Genomic DNA, 13,644 nt, shown 5'->3' with positions numbered 1-13,644 from the left:
CTCACATCACCCCCGTACTCCGATCTCTCCACTGGCTTCCTGTAGCATCTCGGATACACTTTAAAATTCTCACCATCACTTACAGAGCACTTCACGGTCAGGCTCCGACTTATGTAGCTGATCTACTTCGCCCCTATTCACCCGCCCGCACTCTCAGGTCAAACGCTCTAGGTCTTCTGTCAGTCCCACGCACATGATTTAAGAGCCGTGGTGACCGAGCCTTTGAGGCAGTGGCCCAGAGGCTCTGGAATGCTCTGCCTGCAACGCTGCGCCTCGCAGATACTGTGAATACTTTTAAAAGCCAGCTCAAAACCCACCTGTTTAGGCTGGCGTTTGTGTAAAAGTAAACCCATGTCCTAGACCTGCTCTTAAAATATGTTTTACATTTTTATTTTATTTTTTTATTTTCTCTGAGTAGATCATTTATTGACCCTTGTTTTTTACGCTTTTAAAGGTCTGCTCTGTTAAGCACTTTGTGATACTTCTGTCTGTGAAAAGCGCTATATAAATAAAATTCATTCATTCATTCATTCATTTAATCAGTACTGTAAATTATGTGAGTGAGCCATTTGCTATTTTGTCATTAGGTAGCACTGTTCTGTCAAGTAAAAACTGTTTTCCTGGTTGCTTCTCATTAACTTTCTAAAAAAGGAAGAGATTTCAAGTTTCCTCATCATATTTGTGTTAGTTGAATATACTGGGCTATGATTGGTTGACAAACTAGTTGCGATGTTACAAAATCCTGCTCGTATGCACAAGTCTAAAACTCTTTGTCACTTCAGCATATTAATGTGAAACAGCCTTCCGGCAAGCTGCACATGCATCATTCTCCACCGTGAAGGCCAAGCATTCGATTGATGTCACAATAAGTGAAACTGTTTTCTGAGTGGAGGCGGGCTTTAATAAAATGCAATCTCCTATTGATTCATCCATGACATTGAGGTTGCAATCAGTAATGGCTGCACCTGATGAAAGCGTCATAATTCATGTTTTTAGTTTCTAAAATCTTACTCTATACTTCACGTACCATTGAATAAAGTTGTCACTTCGGCACTTTTCTTGATTCTTGCGAAGAAATAAAAAAACACGTTTCACCATGTCTTCAACAGTGCACACTGGGGAAGCCTGACATGTGCTTGTCCCCATGATGCTGTAAAGGGCAGGCTAGTTCCTGTCAGTCTGATGTTATTCATCCAAGGAAAATCAACTCGCCACTTTTCAGCGCTGCCCTACTTCAAATTTTTTACAACATCATACACCTGCACCAGGGAGCTGCTCAGGATGACCACAATCATCTACCATTGGCCACTTAGCTAAGGGGTTAAGTGCTCCTTTTTAAGGATGGTGTGTGTCAGAAACACCTGACATTGTTATTACAGTCGCAGAAACAGGAGCAGAGTGAGACTACTTGCTGATCTCTGCTCTAGTGCAGGTTAAGCCTTGTAACTGGAGATGGTTGGTCCTGGTCCCTTCTTGTCACGCGATCATTCACCACATTGCTTAGACGCCTCTGCCAGGCTGACTGGCCATCCAAACGAAGCCTCTTCACTGAAGGACCATCTTCCTCCTCCTCCCCTTCTCCCTCGTCCTCCTCTCCTCTATCCGACCCCCCATAGCATCGCCTGTTGGGTGAGCGGCCCTTCCTGATCATGTTGTTGATCTGACGCAGACACTGTGGAAACACAAAAGGATATTTGAAGCAATATTTAAATGACTGAATCACTCAATCACGACAAACTCAATAATTGAGTTCTGTTAACAAGCTGTACCGTATGTAAATGTATAAGCAATACTATCGCTGTGCCAAAATAGAATTATGGTCAAATGATGTCCACAGACCTCTCGGGGGCTTGAGTTGAAAACGTAGCAGAGTCCGGGTGTACTGGGGGAAGTGGTGTCTGTGTCAAGTTGTGAAATGAAGATGAGGCGGCTGCTGGACAGCCGCTGTCTGCGAAGAGATGCTGTCCACTGTCGGGGATATGGAGACAAAGGAGGAGTGTCCCCCTGTACGAGAGTGACACAGCATGTGTTAGAAAGTCCCATCTTAAAAGGTGAAGTGATACAGTTTATCTATCCATTCATGGGTTTTTTTTTTTTTTTTTTGTGACCCTCTTATTCAGTTTGTCAAAATGTAGAGACCTGAAATTCTTTACTTACTCCAGATGTTGGGGCAAACTGTTTGGCAAAGTTCTCCATCTTTGTTGAGTAGATTTGGTTGTAGAAGTGAATAAGATTTCCCTTCTTCTCCTGACAAGGTCCTGGATAATGTGTCGATGGCGTGTCGGGTGTCAGCATACCGACGCTGTCGTCTTCTTCATCTGTCATCAACAATGTTATAAATGGTCACTTCCCATTGTGGTATTACAGTACATGGTCTCCTCTTACATTACTGATGTACTGCAGGTATTATATTGTGAGTTATGTTGGTAACTTTATTTGTTTGATTTTTTTGGACTTTTGTTGATACATTATAAAGTATTTGTACTATCTACAGTATATGTGGGATGTATGTTGAGATGTATTTCTTAATCTGTGTGAATCAGCTTGTATTACAGCACACTACACTGTGTCATACAATCCTTTCACACTCATTCATCTCTATCCGATCTAACTCCGGTCTATTTCTTCTGCATGCAAATGAATGATATTTTATTTAATATTTCATCATCGTTTCTTTTGTTGTTGTTTTTACATGTATTCTTCCTAAATAGTGTCTTACTGTTGTCTTGTCCGTCTTCCTTGATGCCTCTTCCGGATATCAGCACATTTTTGCAGACCTGAGAACAGAAAATGTCTGTATTCATGACTATTGAACGAATAATTGTCTTAATTTGTCAATTTTGTGACACAGGTTTAATATTCAGTAACATGTTAAGTCACACATCTTGTGTTTTAATCATCCGTAAAGCAGCTTCCTGAGATAACAGTGACCGTGAGTTCAGCTCCATTTATTAACCGCGCTGTTTTGTTGATGGGTCAAAGATATCGAGCAGGAATATTCTAAAACTTACGCTTTTGTTGACACGTGGCTGAGACTTGTAGCACGTCATTATGTGTTTGAAAGGTATTTCCACCTTGGTAATCTGTAAAAGCAATGCCATAATTTAATAATTGAGATTATGTACTCTGAACAAGTGCATTTCCTGTAAAACAAATATTAAAATTCAGGTTTATTAACTGGATCATGACAACAAACAGGCATATTTAAAGTGTAAAGTAGTAAAAACAGTACTTTTAAAAACTTACTGACGTACAGTAATAATATCCCCTTGACACAGACATCCTTGCATATATACCAGGCCAGCATGTTTACCGAATCAAATGACCATAAAAAGTGCTGAGACAACTCTGATCTATCAAAGCCCACCTTGGATATGATGTAGATGGCACACATAAGCAGTTGGTCCAGGTGCCGGTCTACCGTGAGGTCAGTACAGCACACCAGAGAGTACTCAAAACAGGTCCAGATCTTCAGCCGCAGCTCATCAGAAACGCCCAGTGTGGAACACAGCTCCCTCAGACGCTTGCCCATCAAGCTGTAAACCTAAACCAAAGAAGACAACATGACCACACTCAACATCATCTCCAAGTATAGTTTGATCAGGTGGACATGAGCTAAACGGAGCAGAGGACGCGATGTAGTCTGTCACTAACTCGTGCATCATTATAATCATTTTTAGTGTAAAAAAAACAATAATCAAACACTAGGATTAGCTGGCTTTTTTCTCTTGATAGAAAATTGTGATTGTGGCCCCAATTATCATCGCACTCTCAGAGAACGTTATGGTGTGGTACATGAACTGACCTTGCGAGTAAACAGATGGAGGGAGTTGCTTCTCTGAGGCCTGTTTACAGCTGATGGGCAACGCTGTTGGTCAGTGCTGACTGACGGTTCAGCTCCTAAACTCAATCCATAATAGGAACAATATCGCAGGTTTGCAATTGAGAAGTGTATCAAATTGAGGAATGTATTCGATGCATTTGAAATACAATAATGTGAGCTTTAATCCACTGCATTTACTATACCTCCTGGTTGGTTTCTGTCGGGATGAAAGTCTGTTCTCTTGGGATCTTCAAGTTGTGTAGGAAGCATCACCTGCGATAACAAAAGCCCTCATTAAAGCCATGTATGTGTGAAGAAACTTCTTCTGCTTCTGATGTTTTAATAAAGGTCCATCATTCGACCAGGAGAAAGAAGCATTTTAATCATATCTCTAACTTAATCGAACTCAGAAATTGTTCCCAGTATTAAATCCTGGATAACTCCTGGGGCCAGGTAAAGTGTTTTGGCGTGTTATTGCCAACCTGTTGGCAGGTAGGCAGATGACTCTCGTTGGCTCTGATTTCTTCCCACAGTGGTGAGTTGCTGGTCCAGGCCAAGCTCTCCAGAACTTTCTCTTCCACTTGAGCGAGGTGTCTGAACACAGCGCGAGGCAGGCCCGCTTCAGTCCTCAACACCAGCTCGATCACCTGTCAGATGAGGAAAACCAAACGGATGTATCCACAAAGTTAGATGTGGAGGGGATGTTGCTTTGTTTCAAATCTCAAACCAGATAAGAAACTAACTGTAAAAAAAAGTGATTGACTGCCTCTCTCCATTCTCGCACAAAAGCACTCTTAAGATTTCTATGAGGAAGGAATGTAAACAGACTTTCTGCTGTGATGCTTATTCTTAGAAGCATCCGTTTTAAAGTAACAAACACTGAATTGACATCTATATGCAATGCAAACTACAAGCTTGTAGTATAGTAACCCATGACAACAGCTATTTGCAAAAATCCTGCCTGTGTGCATCATCTTATATCATGGACATACATTTTTCATTGAATATCCATGAATGTGGAAACACACCTTCAGGAAGTTGTATGGTGCCAGTTGTAAGATCTGAGGGAGCAGAGGGAAGTCATATGGTAGACGGTTTGAGGATATGGTCATCTCCAGACAGCAGGCCACCAGACAGCACTGGAAAAGCTCCTCCTCCAAGATCACCTGCAAGATGAACCGCGACAAACCACTTCACACATCACAAGCAAAAGTGCTCGACTTCGAAACGAAAAAGGAAGAAAATAATGCGATTAAAACTTTCATTTTTAGAGGATGTAAACTCGTAGTATAACTAATCCTGTGACTGTTCAGGCTGTGGCCCTAGTGTTTGACAGACGCCAGCTCCACTCGTGGTCACAGGGGGGCGGTAGACTCACCGAGATGTCACTGATTCCCAGCCTATTCCTTTCTTGACTGATGAGGTTCTCCAGGATCCTGTAATACCAGATCCCGGCTTCACAGCAGCACGTTGCGGCCAAATCTGTGAACAATATTGCATCTATTATATATGCGACATGTATCAACAACAAGAGCTTAATTCTAGAACATGATACCTGTCATTTAAACACAGCCAGCTCTCTCATCGTGCAGGGATTTAAAATACTGTGGGTGAGCAGACAGTGGTTCCCTGCTGTGCTCAAAGAGACATTACTTCTGATGGAAACTGAATATTTAAAAGCTGGTGTGTTTTGTGTCGGGCTGGGCACTGTAGCCATTCATACATCATAACATTCTAGGCTATAAACCAGTAACACTGTGAAGGCCATAATCATTTGTCCTTCAGAAATATTTAAAGAAAGGTAACAGTGTTCCTTTAAAATTCAAATGAAAGCCTTCATTCATCCCAAAACATCACATCCCTTGTCCCATTGTTTTAGGATCCTTAAATATGTTAGTATACCGTTGGTGTTCTCATTTCCTGCATTGTCCCTGTGGTGTTGCAGAAATGTGTGCAGCAAACATCTCAGTCTTGTTTTGATCGCCTCGGTTGGATCTCTGGAGCAGGCCCTGAATCAGGTAGCATAGTGGTTAGATAAACGGGGAAAACATCTGAAAATTAAATAAAAGGCCACGCAAGGTTGTAGTATACATACATCTACTCAACTTAGCAGACTGTTTACACATCGTGAAACAGTCCTTTGTCTCAATGCAAACCTGTGTGGTTTGTTTTATACCAATACACCACATGGCAAATACAGTAAGTAGCCCTTGGTATATTCATGGTCATTTGCAACACTTCACATGCATGTAAGAGACATGTGCAGTGATATTGCAGCACTGTTACACAGACAGCATTCTCTCTGCCACACTGGTGAATTATTTGGTGTGGTTTCACACTCGGATCAGATCAAACATTTATAATGGTTGCTTTGCTATATGCTTTTTGCTACATGCGAACATAAATTACACAGATAACATTGGAATTCTAGCACGAGATGGACCAGTGTATGAGTAATACTGTGAAACTGTAGCGCTAACCTGAACATAGAGATCAGACGGTCCCTGGGGCCAAACCTTGGCCGTCCGTGGTTACCCTGAGGGCCGGCTGCCATGGTGGGGCAGAAGATGAGAGTCGGAGCAGGAATCTTAACAAGGAAAAGGAATTTAGTATTGTATTGAAATATGATTGAGTACATTTTAAAGGTGCTGGTAGGTGTGTTACTGTACATCTCAGATAGTAAACGTTCTCAAACATGGACTGCTCCATTTTGGCAGCAGGCAACTTTGCTTTAAGATTGACAAGTGTATTACTTTGTCGGTTAGAGGATGGTGAGCATTAACTGAGTTGAGTGTGAAATGACAAATATTTTAGATACCAGAGAAGACTTGTGTCTGTAAGAGGGCTTGGAAAACAAGATTATTGTAGGCTTAACTGACTGTGTTCTTTGTCAGCTTCCATTAAAGGAGCTTTTGCCCCAGGCGGTATGTGGAAAAGTATCATAGGTGATTTGAGGCCATGCGTCTTAACTATGCCTCTTTTTAGAAGAGAGCTGTTTGTGTTTCAGGTCTGCCACGCCCCTTTGTGATCGCTGACGCACCCACACCTGAGAGTCCTCAGTTAATCAGTGGAGCTTAATATCAGCCCCCAGATCCAGTGCTTCTCCTCTTTTGTTCTCTCTTGGCCTGTAGGCTGTTGGTTTGCTGCTGCCGTACCTGGGCTTCTGATTGTTCCTGACTACAGAACTATGTGGTCTAACTTTGGGGAAGCTGTCTACGGGTTCTCTGCCATTTATTTTGTAATTCCTGTGGTTTTTGTGGCAAGTTAGGGAGCTCAGTATTGTTTTCTTGTTTGTTTCTGGAGTACAGCTGAACTCTTTTCTAGTTAGCGTGTTTTTTTTAAATTTTGGCCATAGAGACCCTGACCGCCACGCTTCCACTTTAGTTTGTTTGTTTCTGTTCATTTCTGTTAATAAATGTAACTGATCAAATGTGCTACGAAACAATGTAAACTGTGTCAGATAAGATAGCTCAGGGTAATAGAGGACTGGTCTGAGTACTTGAGGTTGTGTGTTCAAATATTTTATGGTGCCATGAATTCTGAGGTCTAACAACAAAGAAATGTTTTACGCAGAATATTTCTAAATGTGCGTAGCATTTGGTGGTGTCGGTTAGTCGCCGGGGCAATTCCTCCACGATAAGAGGACACCAGTACCCAGAGCATCACTGCAGAATAAAGGAGACCAGTGTATCGGACACATTGAAGCAGGGGTTATGGGACAGAAAAACTGTTTTATTTTTTTAGGGAACATGTCATAATCTGAGAGTCAACTTGAAATGGGGTTGTTGAGCCCTCTGAGTTTATACAATAAAAGTCGGATAAAGTGGACAACGTGACGTTGGACAAAACGGAAGAAGTGAAGAAACTCCGCAGTCTTCAATTTTGGTCCAGAACTCTGCCGTCATCTGGGGAGAAAGGAATAGGACAACATAAGAATATGTATCACAACACATACGTGTGCGCCTACTACTACTACTACTACTACTACTACTACATCAACTACAATAGTGGTTCTAAAACTTTTGATGACTGATTGTAAACTTGTTCTATGACATTTTTATGATATCCTACACTATGACTGTTTATGGCTTTGCTACACTATATTTTGTGGCATAACATGATATTTTCATGACTGTTTCTTATGACATTTTTAAGACTTATTTTAAGACATAAAATGTCATAACTTTACGACACCGACTTTTGTCATACTATACTATGACCTGTTTTCATTGTTATGGCATATTATGCTATGACAATGTATGTCATGCTTTGCTGTAACAGTTTTCATGACATTTCTATTGTATACTATACTAAGACATTTAATGGCACACTATACTATGACATTGTTGCATAACATACTTTGACAAACCATTTTTTATATGCCATACTATGACATTTTTATTTGTATGGCATTTTATAGGTTATATTGTCATGTCAGACCAACGTTTGTATTGTGCCTGTATCAAATCAAAAATAATAACAATCGAAAGTAAAACAGTTTTTTTTTTTTTTTTAAATAAACAAAGGCATTGTCAATTGTTATGCATTGCAGAATACAATGTTTCAAACTGTGTTTACATGTGTATGAAGGCATCATGTAGCGCTAGTCTAGCTCTCGTCATAACAATTGGATAAAGAAACTCCTGCTCGACGAATGAAAACGCTATTTGCTCACCTGGCTGTTGAGAATCTGCAATTTCTCTCCAACTCTTCTGTGCTTCACACATCGACAATGCATTAGTGCTCCTCCATTGCTTTGGTCTGAGAAATTTGTGACCGTGCGCTTGTTGGTGTTTTTTCAGTGCAACGACAACGTTGGTCCGTGTTGCAAATTCAACACGTACAACTAGTTCCTACTGGTGCATGCGACCCCCAATCCATTTGTTGACGCGCGGCAAATCAAGGGGAGGGGCTAAAGTCGTGTAATGTTAGCCAACCAGAAGATCCATAGGTGCAGTCATATGTTGCATAGATGTCTAGTGACAATTTGACCAGGTTACCACGTTGAGAGAGATGGAGTAGCCTATCCTTATTACGGAGAGAGAAAATCTACATCTTCCCATTCCACTTACTGTTGTTCTAAGGCCAGGTGTGTCTCTGTGAGTGTAAACTAACAGAGACAACACTAATAATCAGTGGAAGGCACAGAAGAAACACTTGCATTCATGTAAAAGATATGTCGTCACCAAAGTATCTCCAACTGATTCATCTCCAGTTAAACAGCTGCTTTCCTCCTAATGGTCCAGAGTCTGTCTGCAGTGTAACTTATTCTGTGTGGACGGAGCAGAGGCGTCAGAGGTCTTCTTCCCTCAATGAGCATTCAGAGGAAGAAACATTCCTTTATTCTCAGACAATATAATGCCACGTCATCTCTGTCATGGTTTGTGACTACTTTCCACAGCTGCAGGTTTAAAACCAGACACATACCTGTAGCAAGACAGCACCCACTACTAATGCATATTGACAGAAATTTGGAAGCATCAGTAGACCTATGCATCCACGTAGATACTCGTATAACTAAATCATACACCATTATATTAATGCAGACCTCAAGGCCCACCTCATTATGATAAAAAAAAATGCCCTGGTTAGAAAATGAATCTTTGGATAGCCTCCTTTGAGAGGAAAGAAAGAAAACCGATGAACTTGACTGAAGCAAACACAGAAAATTGTTTTTAAACTCTGAGACTCACAAAAGCCTTTTGTTGTCGTGCTTCATTATCTTCCGCAGTCTGTCTTAAAAACAAGTTATCAAAAACGTATGTTTCATTTGACCTGTAATGGTATTTATTCATCTCGATAGTTTTGCCATGTGTTGCCTTATTTTTGGAGATATTGTCTGTAGTGATGTCTGCCTTCTCTCCAATGGGGCATATGGCACTCGGCTTGTGGAGGAAAGAGCCTAAAATATACATTTGAAAAACTCCAACAGAAATGTCTCTTTCAAAAAAAAGAAAATCATAGCCCGGTTACTCAAGATAATCCAGACCTTGTGAGCAGTTTCATGGAGGAACTCTTTATTTCAACCGTAGTTATATGTATATGTAGAACTTGCATTAAGGAAAGAAACTAGCTTTCCATATCATGTCGTCCGACACTACATGTATTTAGTTGTCTGGGGTTACTATCTCTCTGGAAAGTGGAAACTCGGTAATAAAACAGAAATCCATTCACACTGAGAAAAGCATGATCTCTTGCTTTGTTTAATGGGTTACACCCATTTCCTGTTTTCTTCACTGACAGGCCCATTTAAATCGAACTCCTTTCTTTCACTTCAGACACATGTTCAACATTTAAATGTTACTCTCGATAACTGAATTCATGTTCTTTTATCATCTTCTTTATTGTTAGTGCATTAAGTCCTGGCTGCAGCAGAGAGCAGAGTCCTTTCTTGGCTAACTGTATGATGACAGTGTAACATTTTGCTTGTCAGCTGACATTTTGACTTACAAACAAGACTGGAGTCATAAAGCGGGTCAAAGTCTCTTACCAGTGTCTGCCACTCTTGTGAGTTGTTGTTCGCCAGCTTGAGGGTCTTCTGATCTCAATCCCCTGTGTGTGTCTCTCATGTCCGGCTGGTAGCAGAGCAGTGGTGCAGCATGGCTCAGAGTAGTCAACCTGCTGCTGTATTGAGGAAGTTCATATCATTGGCCTCTCTCAGACAAGCCCCGACTTGTTACTTGGGTCTGGTTGCTATGAGAAGCAATGAACAGTCGTAGAAGGAACCCACAGAGGCCACTGAGCACCACCAAGAGGAGGAGTGGAGGACTTACAGCAGAGAGGAAAGCCCGTCAGCCCTTTGCTGTAACACTGATGATTCACTGGTGTCCGGTCAGAACCAAGTATTTTAAAGCATGTGGTGTTGGGTAAGATAATTTGGAAAACGTTTGACTCCCAATATAATGTGCAAAGAATGTTGGAAACATCAACCAACTACATATTTCTACATGCAGTGGATCAGCAACATCCCGGCACTTTTTGAAACCTTTGTGCAGTACTTGTGTACTGATTACAACAGTTGGCACCAAGGTAACTCTTACAGGGCTCCTTTTAGCGGATAGCACTTTGATTAAAAAGAGAAACAATTTCAACTTAAGAGGATGGAAAAAGCGGAGTAAGGGTTCAGTTACCTCAACATAAGCAAGTACAGTTTGATTTCTGTTACAGGAGTCTTATAGAAAAACTTAAGCGCTTTCATCCAGGCTCACATGAAAATGTGTTTCTGTGCCGTCTCCTGAATCGGCTCCGAGTGCCAGTGTGGAAAACAAATTGGAGCCAAACAGTAACAACGTGTGAGGAGCACAAGTGCCGTGAATTCGCTGACGATTTGTTGAGTAAGGCCCCAGACAAAGCAACAGGCAAAGGCACACTCGATTGATAGTCAGAAGAATATGTTTAATAAAAAATAATTAAACCTCAAATTTCCTCTATAGAACTTCATAGAAAGTAATCCAATAAATTACAAATGACTTAAGACGTATTTTCCTGCACTACATAAAGAATTATTTTGACTACACAGACCACAACTTCAGATATTACAACTGTCCAATGAAAACAAAAGACAACGACTGACCAGGATATTATCACGCTTGAAATCAAAATACAAAACCAATGATGCTCGGTTTGTCATCTCAGTGATTACATGTATGAATACGAAAAAAAAAGAAAAAAAAGAAAACCTCCCTCTACAGCAGCAGTGAGTTTTGTCATTCCTCTTGCATATTGGTCATCGTTTACTTGTGTTTAATGCAGACGCCTCTCTAGCACTGCCAGCTCTTTGGGAGTCCTTGTACAGAACAACCTAGAAACAAAATGAAGAGACACGCAAAATGAAAGCAAAAAAAAGTCCTATCTTATGTCTACCATCACCCCCCCCCCCCCCCCACCCCCCCGATTTGTGTCCTAAAGAGACTCGGCACGGTCATCAATCCCTCAACCCATCGCTGCACAGCAACAAAAGTCGTTCGACCAATCACCTACAGCAGAAGCAGCGATGGCTGGGTGTTTGCATAACGGGCACTACGAGTTAAGTCAGCAGAGGTGCAGATATACAAAATGACAGTGGCATGTTCAAATTCATTGCTCAGACATAGAAAAATACTCGTACCGTTAGTGATAATATAGAAAAAAAAAGTGATTATATATCAATATAGATAACAGGCATACAAGGAAATCACTTCAAAGCAAAATTAGAAATCAAAAAGGGTCTTCAGTCTTTGTGTTGAGGCTGCTCATGGTTTCAGCAACGACAGAACAATGCTACAGCAATACTTCAGAACTCAATAGACTGAGCTAATTCAGTGGGGATCCGTTGTACCCAGTCCAAACTAAAGAAATCAGTTGAAATGTGCATCTAACAGTCCGCTGTGTAACAGCAGTCCTAAAGAGAGCACTGTTGTGCCGAGAGAGGAAAAACTACAAAAGGGTGCTTCAGCTCGATGGAACTCCAGTGTTTACGTGTATCCCGGTTACAGCTGAACGTGAGCAGTTGGTTAGTCAGACAGAAGTCGAATGAGAGCGGGAGGAACAGGATAAGGGCACTTCTACATCTAGCCGACGCTCCATTCATCAGCAGAATGGAGTCGAGACAAAGTGGAACACACACACAACCACGCTGCAAACGCCCAGCTACACAAGCTGCTTTTTCTTCAGCCCCTTCCTGAAGCAAACTCATCTGGCACTCTGTGTAAAATGTAATACTCAATTACGACAATCTTAGCAAGGTTTTTAACTATTTTGTGCTTCATGTTGTGTAAGACTTTGGTAGACAGGTGGTCATGCAACACAGAATCCAAAGAACTGTAATTTCCCCCCTCGAATTTCTTATGAGACGTTTGAAAGGTCTAAAACACTGGTATTAGTACTTTTCTACTGGTCAGAGATTTGCAAGGCCCCCCCCCCCTTCCTAAATACACAACATTCAGACTGGAACGTTATGGAAGCAGGAGACACCAGGGTGAGTAGAGTCCAGCCAGACAAAAACACAGTGGAAGCTCTCAGTGAAAAAGGCTTCCGACACTCACGTTCCAGCAGAGACGACATTACGTACATGGACAGCAAGAAAACACACCCATGCACATCTGCACAGTGAAGCCAATCCATCTAGCAGTTGAGGTAAGATGCAGTTTAATACGCCAGGGTTGTAGTAATAATATCCACGTCATCAATAATCCTGAATGGCTCTTCTACAGAGACCACTAAAAGTCAGGACCCCAAAGGGTCAAAGGGCAGTTTTCTATCCTGACAGCTCGAGGAGTTTATTAGACTCTTGACGCTGTAGTCCAAATCAACAGATGTGCACGTGTATACTGAGTGGCTAAAGTGCACTGTGGACATGTTGTGACATGTTTGTAAGGTTATGGTGAAAATTGGGACTCAATGTGAAAAATTAAACCTATAAAAAAGAAATGGCAGAGATGAACTATGATCCATTTTGACGGATTTAAATTTGTGTTTGATTGGAAAAGGAAAGCTTTCACATGTCTTTCCCCTAATCAGAGATAATAACGCAGGAGCTTCAGGTTCTTCCAAAAAACGATGTGAACTGATGCAGAAACGAACTCAACGTGATATGACGGTAAGTGAGACTTGTGCACTGGCGTGGAACATGGCAGACAGTGAATCTACAGCTTCAGTGACATTCATTAGCTGCCCAAGTTATTGCTGACATATCCAACGTATGATCTGCAAAGCATAAGTGTCAACGAACCTGCAAAAGTACCGACTATTTACAAGACAAACCTAAGTGTCTGTCAAGAGTCGTTCCCCCGCCCCCCCAACAATCAAAATATATTAATAGTACAGCTCAACGAGCGTGTTGA

The 13,644-nt window shown here is 41.4% G+C and overlaps 1 protein-coding gene across 1 annotated transcript; it reads right to left on the bottom strand.

Annotated features, from left to right (window-relative positions):
• Nucleotides 1–384: 384 nt before the first annotated feature.
• On the bottom strand, nucleotides 385–10,433 carry LOC306788237 (retinoblastoma-like protein 2). Its single transcript, XM_079283667.1, has 15 exons — nucleotides 10,314–10,433; nucleotides 6,304–6,410; nucleotides 5,726–5,832; nucleotides 5,202–5,305; nucleotides 4,852–4,989; nucleotides 4,306–4,470; nucleotides 4,027–4,096; nucleotides 3,806–3,900; nucleotides 3,368–3,544; nucleotides 3,012–3,083; nucleotides 2,720–2,777; nucleotides 2,158–2,318; nucleotides 1,840–2,004; nucleotides 737–1,672; nucleotides 385–408 (listed from the first exon to the last, which is right to left on the bottom strand). Exons 2-14 carry the CDS (start codon nucleotides 6,375–6,377, stop codon nucleotides 1,424–1,426), a joined length of 1,635 nt encoding a protein of 544 aa, XP_079139793.1. The 5' UTR covers nucleotides 6,378–6,410; nucleotides 10,314–10,433; the 3' UTR covers nucleotides 385–408; nucleotides 737–1,423.
• Between the last annotated feature and the right edge of the window lie 3,211 nt (nucleotides 10,434–13,644).

This window comes from Melanostigma gelatinosum, assembly GCF_949748355.1.
Source record: "Melanostigma gelatinosum genome assembly, chromosome: 2".
In the NCBI taxonomy this organism is placed as follows: domain Eukaryota; kingdom Metazoa; phylum Chordata; class Actinopteri; order Perciformes; family Zoarcidae; genus Melanostigma; species Melanostigma gelatinosum.
This window is presented reverse-complemented; position numbering and strand designations above follow the sequence as displayed.

Bases quoted from the DNA above. Each gene is read 5' to 3' on its own strand.
- LOC306788237 (XM_079283667.1), bottom strand. From the start codon at position 6,377: ATGGCAGCCGGCCCTCAGGGTAACCACGGACGGCCAAGGTTTGGCCCC. The intron at 4,471-4,851 runs GTGTGTTTCCAC...CTCATCTGACAG, and splicing joins CACCATACAACTTCCTGAAG to GTGATCGAGCTGGTGTTGAG. The intron at 1,673-1,839 runs GTCTGTGGACAT...GTGTTTCCACAG, and splicing joins TCAACTCAAGCCCCCGAGAG to TGTCTGCGTCAGATCAACAA.